The 19,787-nt window shown below is 44.4% G+C and overlaps 1 protein-coding gene across 2 annotated transcripts in view; it reads left to right on the forward strand.

Moving 5' to 3' along the window:
• Positions 1–19,787, forward strand: part of stub1 (STIP1 homology and U-Box containing protein 1) — a 38,633-nt gene that overhangs the window by 5,397 nt on the left and 13,449 nt on the right. For both annotated transcript variants that reach the window (XM_070901008.1, XM_070901007.1), the window contains 2 exons: positions 13,414–13,612; positions 15,651–15,816. In XM_070901008.1, the coding sequence (XP_070757109.1) occupies positions 13,414–13,612; positions 15,651–15,816 (365 nt within the window). The remainder of the gene's footprint in view (positions 1–13,413; positions 13,613–15,650; positions 15,817–19,787) is intronic.

Below are 19,787 nucleotides of genomic sequence, written 5' to 3' on the forward strand. Positions count from 1 at the left end.
GACAAAACCAAAGTATTTGTTCAACTAGTCTGCCATTTCTTTGTTCCCCATTATAAATTCACCTGAATCTAAAGAAGGAAAGTATAGAGGGAGGATATTGGAAAATAATCCCCTTGCCTGAAATTTCTTTGGTGTGTTTTATTTTAAAATGCCAATTTTTCTTTTGATATGGGGACCTCCAAGCACTATCTCCCTCCTTGCCAGGCTGCTCCCCTGACATCTGTTACACAGATAATTCAGCCAGTAATGTGGTGTTCCAGGGTCTGGTGGATTAGGAGAACCTCAAACTGCTTTAAACTTGCACCCTGTCTTCCCTGTCATTTGCAATGGAGCTGCCTGGCGATCCACCCATAATTAACATCTCGAGGATCACCATGTCAGTGATTAAACAAAAATATCTCGGAAGAGTATTTTCTATAAAGAGGAAGTACTTTGAGCAAGATGTGCCTCCCAATAAACTTTCCCTGCTGTTTACATTTATAGAGCCTTGGGAGGTTTAAATACATTTCTGATCACCCTTGTTTGAACTAATATAACCAAGACATTACTTGGTAGAAGCAGTTATAGAATACAGGGAGACAGGTAAATCATATGTGGATTGTGTCATGCGTGTGAATATAGCAGATTTTGTTGCATTTAATATCAGCTGTTATTTAGTTGAAGCAAGCAGTTGTGCCCTTTGAACAAAAGCCAGATGTGTTTTGTATAACAACTAGCCTCCTTGTTTGACATGATTCAGCATAACCACCTGCTACTGTCATGAGCTGGATCCAGTGCCGAAGATCCCGCTGGGATAGTGCTCTGTTCTGTTTTTTTTTACTCCCAGGTGCCTATTATTAATATTACAGTATTACCATATTCAGTAATTGGTTGACAGATGCTCTAGTTTTTGTAATGAAAGCCTCAAAATATAAATTGTAGAATCTGCTCAAAAAGGATGTGAAGTGTACGTCATGCATGGAAGATATGAATGAAAAGTCATTTATCCAAATTTGCTGATGACACAAAGATAGGCGGCATTGTAGGCAGTGTAGATGAAAGCATAAAATTACAAAGGGATATCGACAGATTAAGTGAATGGGCAAAACGTGTAGGAAAATGTGAAGTCATCCACTTCTGGTTAAAAGCTAAAAACAGTGGAGGTCCAATGAGACTTTGGGGGGGCAGTCAGCTACATAAACACATACAAAAGATAATTTAAAAGGCTAATGGAATACTGGCCTTTATATCTATAGGATTAGAGTACAAGGGGTAGAAGTTATGGTGAAGCTATACAAAACTTTGGTTAGAACACACCTGGAGTACTGTGAGCAATTCTGGGCACCACACCTTAGGAAGGATACATTGGCCTCGGAGGGAGTGCAGTGTAGGTTTATCAGAATATATCCGGACCTCAATGGTTAAGTTACGAGGAGAGATTACAAAATTAAGATTGTATTCCCTAGAATTTTTAGACGGTTAAGGGGTGATCTGATCCAAGTTTTCAAGATATTAAGGAGAACAGATAGGGTAGATAGAGAATTCTAGGACTTGGGAGCATAGTCTAAAAATTGGAGCCAGACCTTTCAGGAGTGAATTAGGAAACACTTCTACACACAAAGGGCCCAAGTTTCGAGCCGCGCCTAAAACGGCGCAGTCCCGACCTGGACGCCCGTTTTTCGTGCCGCAAAGTGCGCCTAAAAAAAACTTTCAGATTCTGCAGGTCGTTTGAAGCTCGGCGCAGCGCAGCACGAGCTGTAGGGGGCGGAGCCAGGTCCCTGCGCTGAAAACAGTGCCGGGACCTCTGCACATGCGCGCTACAGTGGGCGCGCATGTGCAGTAGCTCCAGGCGGCCAAAACTGTGTGGGAGGGGCCGAAGCACGCAGCCCCTAGCCCTGGCCGAATGGCCTCACTGGGGCTGCGTGAATAAGACTCCTCCCACGGCCAGCTCCTGCTTCCTCCCGACTCGACTCAACTCCCGCTTCCCGCCCCCCGCCTCCGGACCAGACCTGACCGACCTGACTCCCGCCCCTGGACCAGACCCGACACCGACACCGACCCGACCTGACCTCCCTCCCCCCGACCCGAACCGACCTCCCTCCCACCACCCCCCCGACCCCGACCCGCGCTCTCCCCGACCCGACCCGCGATCCCAACCCGACACAACGCCACCTACCTGTAAATCTGGTGCTGGGGACGGGCCCTGCCCGAAATCTTGGGCCATGCCCAAAGTCTCGGGCCCGGCCCGTTCAGCCTCCCTCCCCCTTCTCCTTCCCCCCCCCCATCTCCTTCCCCCCCCCATCTCCTCCCCCCCCCCATCTCCTGTCCACCTCCTTTACCCCTCCTTCCCCCCCATCTCCCTTCCCCCCCATCTCCCTTCCCCCCCCATCTCCCTTCCCCCCCCATCTCCCTTCCCCCCCATCTCCCTTCCCCCCCCATCTCCCTTCCCCCCCATCTCCCTTCCCCCCCCCATCTCCCTTCCCCCCCCATCTCCCTTCCCCCCCATCTCCCTTCCCCCCCATCTCCCTTCCCCCCCATCTCCCTTCCCCCCCCATCTCCCTTCCCCCCCCATCTCCCTTCCCCCCCCATCTCCCTTCCCCCCCCCATCTCCCTTCCCCCCCCATCTCCCTTCCCCCCCATCTCCCTTCCCCCCCCATCTCCCTTCCCCCCCCATCTCCCTTCCCCCCCCATCTCCCTTCCCCCCCCATCTCCCTTCCCCCCCCATCTCCCTTCCCCCCCCATCTCCCTTCCCCCCCCATCTCCCTTCCCCCCCCATCTCCCTTCCCCCCCCATCTCCCTTCCCCCCCCATCTCCCTTCCCCCCCCATCTCCCTTCCCCCCCCCATCTCCCTTCCCCCCCCATCTCCCTTCCCCCCCCATCTCCTTTCCCCCCCCCCCATCTCCTTTCCCCCCCCCCATCTCCTTTCCCCCCCCCATCTCCTTTCCCCCCCCCATCTCCTTTCCCCCCCCCCCATCTCCTTTTCCCCCCCCATCTCCTTTTCCCCCCCCATCTCCTTTCCCCCCCCCCATCTCCTTTCCCCCCCCCCATCTCCTTTCCCCCTCCATCTCCTTTCCCCCTCCATCTCCTTTCCCCCCTTTCTCCCCCCCCTTCTCCTCCTCCCCCTTCTTCCCATCCCTCCCCTTCCCTCCCTCTGCTCCCCCCCTCTCTCCCTCTACCCCACTTCTCCCCCTCCCCTCGCTGTCAGAAACACAGACACTGACAGACAGAGAGTGAGAGACACACACAGACAGACAAAGAGATAGAGACACTGACAGAGACACAAGGAGGGTGGGGCATCCCAGCACGCTGTTGGAGCGCTCCCGGTGCTGCAGTCGGTAAGTAGAAAATGTTTTATTTATTGATGTTTTAAAAAATTATTTCTTATTAATTTTTTTTGATTTTATTGGTTGATTTATTGATGTTTTTATCATTTATTGTTGATGATGGCTCTTTATTTGTAAAACTGAAGTGTTTAATGTTTGTAAACTTCCCTTTAAACCCCCCCCCCCCCCATTCCCTACGCCTGATTTGTAACCTACGCCTGATTTTCTAAATGTAGACAAGGTTTTTTCGAGCGTACAAAAATCTTCACTTACTCCATTCTAAGTTAGTTTGGAGTAAGTTTTCACTGCCGAAACTTTGAAAACAGGCGTAAGTGGCCGGACACGCCCCCTTTTGGGAAAAAAAATTCTGTTCCAAAGTGAAACTGTTCTAACTGACTAGAACTGGAGCAAACTAAATGGTGAGAATTCCGATTTCTAAGATACTCCATTCTACACCAGTTGCTCCTAAAAATCAGGAGCAAATCATGGTGAAACTTGGGGCCAAAGGGTGGTAAAAGTTTGGAACTCTCTTCTGCAAATGGTAATTGATGCTAGATCAATTGTTTCATTTAAAATCTGAGATTGATGGCTTTTTGTTAACTAAAGGCATTAAGTGATATGGGCCAAAGACGGGTATATGGAGTTAGGTCGCAGATCAGCCATGATCTCATTGAATGTTGGAACAGACTCGAGGGGCTGAATGGCCTACTCCTGTTCCTGTGTTCCTAATTATACCTAGCAGATGTCCTGTAGTGCTGCATGTGGGGATTCGTGGGCTGCCAATCAAGCGGACTGCTTTGTCCTGGATGGTGTTGAGCATATTGAGTATTGTTGGAGCTGCACTCATCCAGGCAAGTGGAGAGTATTTCATCACCAGCCTGACTTGTGCCTTGAAGGTGGTGGAGAGGTTTTGGGAAGTCGGGAGGTGAGCCACTCGCTCCAGAATATCCAGCCTCTGGCCTGCACTAGTAACCACAACATTTATGTGGCAGGTCCAGTTCAGACTTTGGTCAATAGTGACCCCCAGGATATTGATGGTGGGGGACTTGGTGATGGTAATACCATTGAATTGATTAGCATTTTTACTACACCCCATTTACCACACCTTGTGCTGCTCCTGATTTAAAAAATGTTTTTAATAACCTTGATATTTAAAAATGTTACTCCTTTAGATTTATTCCTCCTTTTGCAACTGTCGAATTTTAACTTATCTGTTTTTAAGCACCTTTTTGCTGCTAGGAAGTTTATTTTTGTTTTGTGCTGCTGATGTCTCTAAATCTCTGGGTGTGATTTTTTTTTTACAAGGCATAACTACCCTGATTTTTAGAGCGAATTACTGGCCTCAGTTTTTTTTGGAGAGATTGATTTACTTTACTTTTATAAAACTCTTTCTGCGCCTATCCTGCTCATCTAAAGATATAGTTTGTGCGTGTGTGTGTGCGCAATGTAACATTTGGTCACAAGTAGAAGGTTATACATTGAAAACTTTTATCACAGTACCTCTGGTGTAGTAGGTGTAGTAGCTATTGCAGGTAAATTGCAAAAAAAACTATTATAAATAGGATAGCGAGGCACTAGAAGATGCAAAAAGGATTTGCAATGATATTGCAAGAACGGAAATGTTATAACCATCAGGAAAGACTGAACAAGCTCGGGTTCGTTTCTCTAGAAAACAGAAGGCTCTGGGGTGATCTAATAGAGGGCCGTTTAAAATTATGAAGTGGCTTCATAGCTAGACGTAACGAAGGCGTTTCCATTTGAGTCATAAATATAAAATAGTCATCAATAAATCCAATACGGAATTCAGGAGGAAGTTCTTTACCTAAGAACATAAGAAAAAGGAACTGGAGTAGATCATTTGGCCCTTCGAGCCTGCTCCGCCATTCAACAAGATCATGGCTGATCTTACACCTCAACTCCACCTTCCCGCACTATCCCATATCGCTTAATTCCCTTTGTTTCCCAAAATTTATTGACCTCAGTTTTGAATATACTCAGTGATTGAGCATCCACAGCTCTCTGGGGTAGAGAATTCCAAAGCTTCATAATCCTTTGAGTGAAGAAGTTTCTCCTCATCTCATGGCCGACCCCGTATTCTGAGATTGTGACCCTGTGTTCTAGATTCCCCAGCCAGGGGGGACATTTTCCCAGTATTAACCCTGTCAGGCCCCTTAAGAATTTTATATATTTCAATCAGATCACCTCTCATTCATCTAAACTCTAGGGAATATAGGCATAATCTATGCAATCTCTCCTCACAGGGCAATCCCCTTATCCCAGGAACCAGTCTAGTGAACTTTTGTTTCACTCTTTCCTTAAGTAAGGAGACCAGAACTGTACACAGTACTCCAGGTGTGGCCTTACCAATGCCCTGCATAAATGTAGTAAGACTTCTTTACTCTTTGTAACAAAAGCTAACATACCATTTGCTTTCCTAATTGCTTGCTGTACCTGCATGCTAATTTTCTGTGATTCATGTACAAGTGCACTAGATCCCTCGGAGTGCAAACATTTTCCAGTCTCTCTCAATTCAAAAAATATTCAGCTTTTTTTGTTTTTCCTACCAAAGTGGATAACTTCACACATCCCCACACTGTATTCCATTTGCCTACTCAGTCAACCTGTCTATATCACCCTGTAGCCTCTTTGCGTCCTCCTCACAGCTTGCTTTCCCACCTTACTTTGTATCATCAGCAAATTTGGATACATTACACTCAATCCCTTTATCTAAGTCATTAATATAAGCACTGATCATAGAAACATAGAAAATAGGTGCAGGAGTAGGCCATTTGGCCCTTCACCACCATTCAGTAAGATCATAGCTGATCATTCACCTCAGTACCCCTTTCCTGCTTTCTCTCCATACCCCTTGATCCCTTTAACCATAAGGACCATATCTAACTCGCTCTTGAATATATCTAACGAACTGGCATCAACAACTCTCTGCGGTAGAGAATTCCACAGGTTAACAACTCTGAGTGAAGAAGTTTCTCCTCATCTCAGTCCTAAATGGCTTACCCCTTATCCTTAGACTGTGACCCCTGGTTCTGGACTTTCCCCAACTTCGGGAACATTCTTCCTGCATCTAACCTGTCCAGTCCCGTCAGAATTTTATATGTTTCTATGAGATCCCCTCTCATTCTTCTAAACTCCAGTGAATACAGGCCCAGTCGATCCAGTCTCTCATCTGTCAGTCCTGCCATACGGGAGTCAGTCTGGTGAATCTTCGCTGCACTCCTTCAATAGCAAGAACGTCCTTCCTCAGATTAGGAGACCAAAACTGAACACGATATTCCAGGTAAGGCCTCACCAAGGCCCTGTACAGCTGCAGTAAGACCTCCCTGCTCCTATACTCAAATCCCCTAGCTATGAAGGCCAACATGCCATTTGCCACCTTCATCGCCTGCTGCACCTGCATGCCAACCTTCAATGACTGATGAACCATGACACCCAGGTCTCGTTGCACCTTCCCTTTTCCTAATCTGCCACCATTCAGATAATATTCTGTCTTCATGTTTTTGCCACCAAAGTGGATAACCTCACATTTATTCACATTATACTGCATCTGCCATGCATTTGCCCATTTACCTAACCTGTCCAAGTCACCCTGCAGCCTCTTAGCATTCTCCTCACAGCTCACACTGCCACCCAGCTTAGTGTCATCTCCAAACTTGGAGATATTACTCTTAATTCCTTCATCTAAATCATTGATGTATATTGTAAATCATTGATGTATATTGTAAATCCTTGCGGTACCCCACTAGTTATAGCCTGCTAACCCGAAAAAGTCCCGTTTATTCCTACTCTCTGTTTTCTGTCCATTAACTAATCCTCAATCCATGCTAATATATTATCCCCAATACCATGAGTCCTAATTTTGTTTAATAACCTCTTGTGTGGCACCCTATCGAATGCATTTTGAAAATCCAAATACACTACATCCACTGGTTTAGGTGGGTGGCCACTGCATCTGGGCATTGGCTTAGACGCCAATGATGCTCCCATGTGCGAGGGATGGAGTCAGAGAGATTTGGTTGGTGGCTACCTCTCGGTGGCCGGGCTGCTCATTCTCCAGCTCAGCCTTTTGAGAACCAGCGTCATTCAGTTGACCCAAACTAGGCTATTGTCCCATTTCTGCACCCAACAGAGAGCCACAGATGGGGGAAGTGAGCAATATTAATGAAAAGCGCTCAATCCTGCAAAATCCACTAGGAGAAACAACTGATCTGTTGGTAGGTTCGTGGGAATTTAAAAAAAATCACAGGCAGTGCCAGCAACATTTGTCAGCAGAAGTGCACTGGATTAATGGGCAGCTTCAACTCCCTGCAGTACTGCCTTCCTCCTTCAGTAGGGACCTGTCGTATTGTAGATTCCTGAGGTGGGACTCAACCAAAGCAAGAAAACAGCACTGCTGTGAGTAGGAGCTGCCTGTTCCTACGGTCCCGGCAAAGCTGGTAACACTGCTGGTAATTTTGTTTCATTGCCAGAAACCCATTGGCAGATCATCTGTTTCCATTGGTGGGAAGGGTTAAAAGGAAGGACTCTGTGGAGAGCGTGCCTGATTTGGACTGTGTTGGACATTCCCAGATTACAGTACCTACCTTAGCCGGTACTTTAGTTCTCTGGAGATCATTCCAAAATTTGGACTGCAGTCTTTTTCTGAGGCCATCTACTTCAACTGAAGTACTCTGTTGATTTTCTCTTGCATCAAGACATAATGGGCTGAAGTTTAGGCTTTTTGATTTTCAGGGCGAAAACGGAGACTGGGTGGAAAAGTTACCTGCCGGGAATAGTTTGCGCTTTGGTAAGGAAGTTTCGGCATCTGGGCCCTGCGTCAGGGGATGCAATGTGAAGGGGGGAGTTGTACAATTTTCGTGACGCAAGGATGGGAAACTTGCGAACTAAACTGTGTGCGCTCCGAGAGAGACCTGAGAGGGGGGGGAGCTTTCCACAGAAACATTGCCCATACCACCACAGCACAAATCGCTAAAAAAATTGAGAAAGCAAACACTGGCACTTACCTTTGGAGTACTTTACCATAGTCGCCGGCTATGCTGGACCACTCTGATTTCCCAGGTGGTCATTGAGGGCGGACGGATCGGGCAAAATCCCAAAGTACTGATGGTGTTGCAATGAGAGGCGTTGCACACCTGGCACCGCTCTTCCCGGCAGTGCTGCTCAGCACCGTCGCAAAACGGGACCAGAGGATCGCGACGTGGCGCAGGAGACCTGAACGCTGCCTTTCACGCCGCTCCGGGGCGAAATCCGGAGCGAAAATCCACCCCAATGTCTCAGTATCCTCAGAATGCTGACACATTTCTGACATTCGGTTTGTGGAAGGAATTGTTCAGATGAATGCTGTCATCAAATGATTTTCTATGTGGAAACTTGATGCACCAACTATTATTGTGGCACTGACGGGCCCAGTCAACCCACCTCACCTTCCAGCTCCATTGGCTTTCTTTGCGACCATCATTGAAGCACCGGCAAAAAAATACGTCTGGTATGAAAATGGAGGAATTATCAGCTGCAGATCTAGATCTAGATCCAGAGATCTGTACCAAATGTTATTTGACCAGCTTAACATGTAGTTGGCATGTTGAGCATCACAAAGGGTGAAATAACCAATGGCCTTTTGATCAGATGACATTTCCATGACCCTGGGATTAACAGCTTACTGTTGCATGGAGTTTTTAATAATTTCAGTCTTCATTATCTTTATAATTCACAATCCATTTCATAACTAAGATATTATCCAGCTCTGTTTTAAGGAATTGATCAATGAATCATTACCTATTTCTAATTGCAATCTGTATGTCTATTACTCTTGTTTTTGATTGGATAATTGTACAGTCATGTATTCTAATCCTATGATCGCAGCTTAAGCTAAATAACCTGATTGCATTCACATCATTCATTTTAAAGACCTGGATCATATCTTCTCAGTCTTTTCTCCAAGGAAATAAATTCTGCCACATTATCATCATAATCATTTGAGTACTGGGATCATCCTTGTTATTCTTTTGAGAATTCTCTCCAAAACATCAATGGGGTCAAATTTTGGCCTGAGTTGCTCCTATTTTTTGGAGCAACTAGTTTAGAATGGAGTATCTTAGAAATTGCAATGCTCGGCATTTAGTTTGCTCCAGTTCTAGTCAGTTAGAACAGTTTCATTTTAGAACAGATATTTTTTTCCGAATGGGGAGTGTCCGGCCACTTACACCTTTTGCAAGTTTAGGCAGTGAAAATTTACTCCAAACGAACTTAGAATGGAGTAAGTGTAGATTTTTGTACACTCAGAAAAACCTTGCCTACACTTAGAAAATCAGGTGTAAGGAAGAGAGATGGGGGGGTGGGGGAAGGGAAGTTTACAAACATGAAACACATCACTTTTACAAATAAAGAGCTATCATCAATAATAAATGATAAATAAATTAATCAATAAATCAAACAAAAAAATGAAAAAAATTAAAAAATCAATAAATAAAAAATTAAGTTTTTACTCACCGACTGCAGCACCGAGAGCTCTCCAACAGCGTGCTGGGACAGGGACCCCCCCAGTGTGTGTGTCTCTCTGTCTTTGTCAGTGTCTCTCTCTCTGTCAGTGTCTCTGTGTTTCTGACAGCGAGGAGGGAGAGGAGAGGAGAGGGGGGAGGCTGAACGGGCCCAGCCGACGAGAAGAAGCCGGGCCGAAGACTTCGGGAGCTGGGGGGGGTGGGTGGGTGCGGGAGAGAGCGGGAGCTGGGGGGGGTGGGTGGGTGCGGGAGAGAGCGGGAGCTAGGGGTGGGGGGGAGGGGGGAGAGTGCGGGGGCGGGAGCTGGGGGTGGGGGGGAGGGGGGAGAGTGCGGGGGCGGGAGCTGAACTGGGGGGGAGGTGGAGGAGCCAGAGCAGCAGCTCGAGGGAGGTGCAGTCCGATCTTCGCCACCCCAGTGAGCCCATTCGGCCAGGGCTAGGGGCTGCGTGCTTCGGGCCCCTCCCATACAGTTTCGGGCGCCTGGAGCTACTGCACATGCACGCACACTTTAGCGCGCATGTGCAGAGGTCCCGGCACTGTTTTCAGCGCCAGGACCTGGCTCCGCCCCCCTCAGCTTGTGCTGCGCTGTGCCAAGGGCCTGGATCGACCTGAGAGAGTGGAGAATACCGAAGTAAGTTTTCGGCGTGGTTTTGAGCGCGGAAATCAGACGTGGCTTGCGGGGCTGCGCTGTTCTAGGCGCGACCCGAAACTTGACCTCACTGTCTTTTTTGAAGATAATGTGCTCAAAACGCCAAGCAATACTATAAATCTGTCCTTGCTGATTGATTATATAGGGTTTTAAAAAAAACTTTTCTGTATCTAGTCAAATGCCCTTGCATTGTTTGCCAGGGTTTGAGTAGCCTTTCTGATAGTGATTATGTATTGCCGACATGCATTTAGTGAATGATTAATAATCACCCACAGATCTTTATTCTGTTCCATCTTTCCAATTCTAAGAAACATTTGTTGCCAGATCTTTGTGCAAATGGGCTTCACCCAATTCTATACCTTGTTGGCCTATTTCAAAACTATGACAACCAACAGGAAGCTTAAAAAAAATCCCACTAGAACTGTGCATGCGCAACTACTTCTGGCTCATTGGTAGTAGTCGCGTCCTAACTTTAATTATGTCTTCAATTTATGATCAGTCTGCTAAACGGGAAGTTGATATCTGGGGAGGGGAGGGGAGGGGGGGTGGCAGCAGAGGAAGGAGAGGGAAGATGTCTGAAAGATGGAATCAGGTCCTGTCCATTTGAACTTTTTTTTAAATTAAACATTTTGGAGAATATCTGAGATGGTTTCACATGATGAGCATGGGTAGCCATGGATACAGAACCTTAGCAAATGCCCTATGATGATCCAAGTATAATACATGCACTTGTTACTGGTCACTTGCCAATTTTAGGTTGGATTTATACAGTAACTGTTGGAAACTCAGACTGACCTCCTTTGGAAGGTTTAACACTTAGAATCATAGAATGATACAGCACAGAAGGAGGCCATTTGGCCCATTGTGCCTGTGACGGCTCTTTGGTAGAATTATCTCATCAATCCAACTGCCCTGTGTTTCCCTATAGCCCTGTTAAATTTTATCCAAGTATTAATCCAGTTCTATTTTTGAATGGTGCTATTGAATCTGCTTCCACCACCCTTTCAGGCAATACAATCCAGATCACAACAATTTGTGTAAAAAAAATGCCTCCTTAAATCGCCTCTAGTTCCTTTGCCAATGACCTTAAATCTGGGTCCTGGGGTTACTGACCCTCCTGCCATTGGAAACAGTTTCTCCTTATTTACTCTATTAAAACCATTCATTATTTTGAACGCCTCTCTTAAATCTCCTCTTAGCATTCTCTTCTAATACCTCAGTGCTTTAATACACTGCCATCTTTGAGCTATACATCTACTTTTGAATTTATATATACTAAAAACTACTTTTTATGGACGTAAAAGCAACTGTATGTGTAAATTTGTGGGACCAATCCTTGTATATCTTGTACTATACATTCTAAATGAACATTAATGGTGTCATATAAAATTCTTCTAAGCATTTCCCTACAACCCTCCGAGATCTTTGCGCTCCTCCAATTTTGGGCCCTTGATCATCTCTGATTTTCTTCGCTCCACCATTGACAGCCGTGTCTTCAGCTGCCTTGGCCCTAAGCTCTGGTATTCCCTCCCTAAACCTTTCCACCTCTCTCACCTTCTTTAAGATGTTCCTTAAAACTTACGTCTTTGACCAAGCTTTTGATCATCTGCCCTAAAATCTCCTTGTGTGGCTCGGTGTCAAATTGTGTTTGATAATTGCTCCTGTGATATGCCTTGAGACCTTTTACTATGTCAAAGGCGCTATATAAATGCAAGTTGTTGTTGATAGACCAGTTGTATAATTTCCTGACTTATGCATTGTTCCTTTTTATGAATGTTGGGATTATTGTGCTTGAGCCATCCTACTGTTATCGGGTATAGTCTCAGATACTTGCAGCACTACTAAAATACTAAAGGAAATATAAATCTAGACTTATCCCAATGACTACATGAATGGGATTCGATTGGAATTTTTGATATCACAATGAATGTCCAACACAATATCTGGTCCTAGCCTGTATCTGCCTAGCAGTTCTAAAGCACAAATGATTGTGACAGGGGCTGACACAGGGGCATCAGTGAGTGTATACATCTCTTCCTTTATAACATAGCAGATTGTGACAGGTCAGTAGAAGACATCTGTTTACTGGAGCCTAACGTATTTTTCAAGAATTTCAGGTTGTATCATGTCTAGTACAGATGCCCAGTGGTTGTAGACTTCAGTCCTTGGATTGACTTTGTCACTCCAGAACAATGTCATCGGGAAGGATCCGATTGTAAACTTCTTCTCACTAACTTCTTTGAAACTCCATCAAAATAGAATTACACATGGGACTCAGGTTATCAGCCTGTTTCCTAATGCCATGACTTTTCTTGCACATTTTACAACAGTCAAGCACTTTGGGAAATTATCTTTACAAATTTTCAATGCTGTCAAGAGACGACATCATTGGATGATTGGGTCAAATTCCTGGGATATATCTAAAAAGAATGCATTCTTGACAGAAAATTCCTGGATGGAAATGGAAGGTTTTCATTTATAAGCCACACAGGAAGGAATCTTGAACCCAGGTAAAAAAGGCTTCTTTCCCATACCATTTTTCTTTCTTCTCCTTTCCCAAAACAAAAATTCAGAGAAAACATACTGATCTGGGACCCAATGATTTGGAGGGGGTTCCACGATGCTGTAAGACACCAGCTTGTCAGTCATTGGAACCTAGATTGCCGTCTAATCCTTTGTTACCCATACAACATTTTCCTATGCTTTGATTTAAAAAAAATTATACTTTCTGCCATTGCCTGAAAAAGCAACATGTGAAATGGTAGAACCTGGTAATCGGTGATTTCTGATTAAGATTTCAAGGGAATTCACTGTCTTTTATTATAATATAATGATCTTTCTGTGTGAAGCACTGATTTCATTTTTTGGTACTGTTTAGTTTGCAAATTGGAGCTGTAACTTTCCAGTTTACCTCATATTTGCTTCCATGTCTTGGCTTTGTTTTTCAGAACCGTAACCCATCTGTGGCTGTGTACTACACAAACAGAGCTCTGTGTTATGTGAAGATGCAGCAGTTTGACAAGGCCGTGGCAGACTGTAAACATGCCCTGGAGTTAGACAGCCAGTCTGTCAAAGCCCACTTCTTTCTGGGACAGTGCCAACTGGAAATGGAAAATTATGATGAAGCTATCGGCAACCTGCAGCGAGGTCAGGGGTCCTGCTTTTGGTCTTCATAGCCAATCATTGCACAAGTGTTTACTGAACTGAGTCAATAAAAATAATGAGGGAGCTAATCTTTGTAGTCCTATGGTTAAGAGCTGCTAGAGATTGGGAACTCAGCATGTGGATGATTACGGGTGCAAATCGTGCCACTGTAAAGAGCTGGTCATGTGACTTGAATCTGTGTCCTTGATTGTTGACCTAGCAACAATTTCAGTGCTTTAAAGTTTTCAATGAAACTTTTTATGTTTGCCATTTAAGTGCTGCAATGACCTTAGAAAGTGATTTCCATTTATTTTCTTGAGATTAGCTTTCCACAATGCAAGAACATACCAATGCTTCCTTAAAACTACATTTTTAAATTAATTGGGCCTCCACTGTTGCACTTAAGACTTTTATATAAGTACATTGGCTTTTTGTAATGAATATTTCTACTGTGTCCTTTGATTAAGTAAGATAATCAAAACTCAGTTCTGCTTGAGATATTTGCAGTCTGTTAGCTGTGCTCAACAAGGATAAGGATATCAGTGTTGGGGAGTGAAACACTTTATCACGCCAATGTCCAGCATTTCCAAGATCAGGTATTGTACAGGCTAGCTGCAGTGTAGGGCTCGTTGTGATCTGTCTCAGCAATGTGCTCATCCTCAGAAGACCAACTCTAATACACCACCATGACATTTTCTATCCCAACCATCAGTGGGTGTCTCTGAATGACACTACCAGATGTGTGTAATTTTGATTTATGGTTAATTGCTTAATGGAGCCGTGTTGAGATTGCTTCTAAATAATTTCATAAAGGACCTAATAGCTACGCTCCGAGAGGAGAGACCTTTATCCCATCAGTCTGGTAGATGAGAATAAGAAAGGAATGAAAGCATAACTTACTTCACTATGAGCACTCCTCAGGGCCACTGGCAAGTTACCTCATCAGGACCTTTTGCACTCGTGAAGGGTAGTTCCAAAGACATGTCACTCAGTGATGTGACCAAGTCAAATGTTAATCCCCTGATTAGTTGGAAAATGGTTTCAAAGACCAATTTTCCAACCAGTCAGTTCCCAGGTCCAGGAATGAGTGTGGAATGATGAGAGAGAAAAACAAATACGTTTTAAAAAAAAAATGATGTAAGATTTAAAACAAATGTTGAAGCAAAGAAAATACAGAGCAAAATCTAATAAAATGGAAGTAAACTTTAAACATTTTATAATGAAATTACTTTGGAAACTTTAATACTATTCTTAGTGTAATAGAGTTGTATCTGCCTCTGTGTGCATGTGTGTGTGTGTATGTGTCTGTGTGTGTGAACTGAAGCTTTAAATTAGGTCACTGTGCCAAGTAGCACAAGTGGTTTAAGGGTTAAATTTATTATCTTTGCAAATCCTTTTTCACCGACAGTTGGGTGTTCTGTACAAGCTTAGAAAAAGTCATATTTATGCCAAGACACTGGTGCTGTAATCTGGTCGACATATGGAGCCACATCATTGTTGGGCTGGTGAAGAGATTTACTAAATATGTTTTTTTTTTAAAGTACATAGGTGCGTATATGTTGCGTGCGTAAATGTGCACTGATTTTTTCCTTATTTAGATATTCCATGGCATGAGCCCATATGAAAGGGTAAGTGAATAGAAAAGAGGAGGAACTTGTAACCATTCTGCAAGTATTCAATTTGAGACACTATTGTTAGGTTACAATTTTTTTTAAAACCCTTCTAAATTGACACACTTGTAAATTCTGTTCCTGAGATTTTAAAGGGGATATTGAGTGATCTTTAACGGGCTGTTGTTCTTGATGAAAATTAAAGAGATCATGGGGTGAGATGCTGTTGGTCACAGAGTAGTTGTTCTGAACAGACCTTTATCTTAGTAAAGTTGGATTCAGTTCCTTAGTTCATAGTATGTTAAAGTATGAAAAATGTAAAATCTGTTAAGTAATGGCTGCCCTTATTTAAGCCCTGCTCATTCTTGGGAAGTTAAGGTAATTTGTTGCTTTCTGTTTTTATAGCTTGTATACAAACTCCCTTTTTTCAGCTTATAATTTAGCAAAAGAACAAAGGCTGAATTTTGGGGATGACATTCCAAGTGCTCTGAGGATAGCGAAGAAGAAGCGATGGAACAGCATTGAAGACCGAAGAATTCAGCAGGAAAATGACCTCCATGACTACCTCACCAAACTGATCCTCTCAGAAAAGGAAAGGTATGTAGTGGTTAATTTTGAGTGCCTCAGTTCACAGGCCATAGAACAACTAAATAGGCTTAATTTCTAAATATTTTGAAAAAGCATGCTAAATTTTATGCACACTGTTAGGGATATTACTGGGAAGGGGGTGGGATGCAGTACAACACTTTTACCACCTGTTGCCAGCAGTGTGCACTCTCAGGGCAGGTACGTTGGTGGTTCCATGCATGGAAAAGCTTGCTCTACACTGATAACCCCAAATATAGCACTTTGTGACAATTCCACTTCCTATGCAACACGTTCCTCAGATTGTTTGCGATGAAATCAGATAAGCAATTCTGCTGCCAAAGGCATGCCACTACAATACCGTAGTATTAACCTACAGCCAGTGGAAGTATCCATCTCGGCAATCCCAAACTGCATTTGATTGATGTGATTTGCAGATTAATGGTAGGCATTTTATTTCAATCGTACCATTGCTACCAGACCACAACCATGTGCGATTCAAATTCACACTAACAGCATTTTGTTTTTTTCCCTTCAGATTTCTAAGATTTCAGTTAGGTTTCCTACTGCTCTTTTGGTATTAATTCCACACATTCTGTTGGTGCCTTATGCACTATGAATTGTTGCCGGGAATGTACTTGCACTAGTAGATCATATCATTGTACCTTGTTTAAGCAACTCAACAACATGTATCTATATAGCACCTTACAGGAGAGCTCGGACATGTGTTATGCTCCTCCTGTACCATGTGGGAAGTCAGGGACGCTTCCGGTCCTGATGACTATGTGTGCGGGAAGTGTATCCATCTCCAGCTCCTGACAGACCTCATTGCGGAACTGGACTGCGGGTGGATTCACTCTGGAGCATGCACGATGTTGAGAATGATGTGAATAGCACATTTAGTGCGTTGGTTTACCGCAGGTAAAGAGTCCACAGCCAGATAGGGAATGGAAGACCAGCAGGAAGAGCAGTGCAAGGAAGGTAGTGCAGGGATCCCCTGTGGTAATTCCCCCTGCAAAACAGATACACTGCTTTGAGTACTGTTGAGGGGGATGACTCATCAGGGGAGAGCAGCAGCAGCCAAGTTCATGTCACCGTGGCTGGCTCTGCTGCACAGGAGGGCAGGAAAAAGAGTGGGAGAGCGATAGTGATAGGGGATTCAATTGTAAGGGGAATAGATGGGTGTTTCTGCGGCCGCAACCGAGACTCCAGGATGGTATGTTTCCTCCCTGGTGCAAGGGTCAAGGATGTCTCGGAGCGGGTGCAGAACATTCTGAAAAGGGAGGGTGAACAGCCAGTTGTCGTGGTGCATATAGGTTCTAACGATATAGGTAAAAAACGGGATGAGGTCCGATGAGATGAATTTAGGGAGTTAGGAGTTAAATTAAAAAGTAGGACCTCAAAAGTAGTAATCTCAGGATTGCTACCAGTGCCACGTGCTAGTCAGAGTAGGAATTGCAGGATAGCTCTGATGAATACGTGGCTTGAGCAGTGGTGAGGAAGGGAGGGATTCAAATTTCTGGGGCATTGGAACTGGTACTGGGGGAGGTGGGACCAGTACAAACCGGATGGTCTGCACCTGGGCAGGACCGGAACCAATGTCCCAGGAGGAGTGTTTGCTAGTGCTGTTGGGGAGGAGTTAAACTAATATGGCAGGAGGATGGGAACCTATGCAGGGAGACAGAGGGAAATAAAATGGAGTCAGAAGCAAAAGATAGAAAGGAGAATAGTAAAAGTGGAGGACTGAGAAACCCAAGGCAAAAAACAAAAAAGGCCACATTACAGCAAAATTCTAAAGGGGCAAAGTGTTAAAAAAACAAGCCTGAAGGCTTTGTGCCTCAGTGTGAGGGGTATTCGGAATAAGGTGGACGAATTAACTGCGCAGATAGCAGTTAATGGATATGATGTAATTGGCATCATGGAGACATGGCTCCAGGGTGACCAAGGCTGGGAACTCAAGGATATTCAGCATTTAGGAAGGATAGACAGAAAGGAAAAGGAGGCGGTGTGGCGTTGCTGGTTAAAGAAGAAATTAATGTAAGGAGGGACATTAGCTTGGATGATGTGGAATCGGTATGGGTGGAGCTGCGAAATTCCAAAGGGCAGAAAACGCTAGTGGGAGTTGTGTACAGACCACCAAACAGTAGTAATGAGGTTGTGGACAGCATCAAACAAGAAATAAGGGATGTGTGCAATAAAGGTACAGCAGTTATCATGGGCGACTTTAATTTACATATTGATTGGGCTAACCAAACTGGTAGCAATGCGGTAGAGGAGGATTTCCTGGAGTGTATTAGGGATGGTTTTCTAGACCAATATGTCAAGGAACCAACTAGAGAGCAGGCCATCCTAGATTGGGTGATCTGTAATGAGAAGGGACTAATTAGCAATCTTGTTGTGCGAGGCCCCTTGGGGAAGAGTGACCATAATATGGTGGAATTCTTTATTAAGATGGAGAGTGACACAGTTAATTCAGAAACTAGGGTCCTGAACTTAAGGAAAGGTAACTTCGACGTTATGAGGCGTGAATTGGCTAGAATAGACTGGCAAAGGATACTTAAAGGGTTGACTGTGGATAAGCAATGGCAAACATTTAAAGATCACATGGATGAACTTTAGCAATTTTCATCCCTGTCTGGAGTAAAAGTATAATGGGGAAGGTGGCTCAACCATGGCTAACAAGGGAAATTAAGGATAGTGTTAAAGCCAAGAAAGAGGCATATAATTTGGCTAGAAAAAGCAACAAACCTGAGGACTGGGAGAAATTTAGAATTCAACAGAGGAAGACTAAGGGTTTAATTAAGAGGGGGAAAATAGAGTACGAGAGGAAGCTTGCAGGAAACATAAAAACTGACTGCAAAAGCTTCTATAAATATGTGAAGAGAAAAAGATTAGTGAAGACAAACGTAGGTCCCTTGCAGCCGGATTCAGGTGAATTTATAATGGGGAACAAAGAAATGGCAGACCAATTGAACAAATACTTCGCTTCTGTCTTCACGAAGGAAGACACAAATAACCTTCCGATTGTACTAGGGGACAGTAGGTCTAGTGAGAAGGAGGAACTGAAGGATATCCTTATTAGGCGGGAAATTGTGTTGGGGAAATTGATGGGATTGAAGGCCGATAAATCCCCGGGGCCTGATAGTCTGCATCCCAGAGTACTTAAGGAAGTGGCCCTAGAAATAGTGGATGCATTGGTGATCATTTTCCAACAGTCTATCGACTCTAGATCAGTTCCTATGGACTGGAGGGTAGCTAATGGAACACCACTTTTTAAAAAAGGAGGGAGAGAGAAAACGGGTAATTATAGACCGGTTAGCCTGACATCAGTAGTGGGGAAAATGTTGGATTCAATCATTAAGGATGAAATAGCAGCGCATTTGGAAAGCAGTAACAGGATCGGACCAATTCAGCATGGATTTATGAAAGGGAAATCATGCTTGACAAATCTTCTGGAATTTTTTGAGGATGTAACTAGCAGAGTGGACAAGGGAGAACCAGTGGATGTGGTGTATTTGCACTTTCAAAAGGCTTTTGACAAGGTCCCACACAAGAGATTGGTGTGCAAAACCAAAGCGCTGGTATTGGGGGTAATGTACTGACGTGGATAGAGAACTGGTTGGCAGACAGGAAGCAGAGAGTTGGGATAAAGGGATCCTTTTCAGAATGGCAAGCAGTGACTAGTGGAGTGCCGCAGGGTTCAGTGCTGGGACCCCAGCTCTTTACAACATACACTCAACTCCTTCATCTAAATCGTTAATGTAATAGCTCCAAGTTTGCGGATGACACTAAACTGGGTGGCGGTGTGAGCTGTGAGGAGGACGCTAAGAGGCTGCAGGATGACTTCGACAGGTTAGGTGAGTGGGCAAATGCATGGCAGATGCAGTATAATGTGGATAAATGTGAGGTTATCCATTTTGGCGGCAAAAATGCGAAGGCAGAATATGATCTGGATGGCGACAGACTAGGAAAAGGGGAGGTGC

This window comes from Pristiophorus japonicus, chromosome 15 (assembly GCF_044704955.1).
Source record: "Pristiophorus japonicus isolate sPriJap1 chromosome 15, sPriJap1.hap1, whole genome shotgun sequence".
Taxonomy (NCBI): domain Eukaryota; kingdom Metazoa; phylum Chordata; class Chondrichthyes; family Pristiophoridae; genus Pristiophorus; species Pristiophorus japonicus.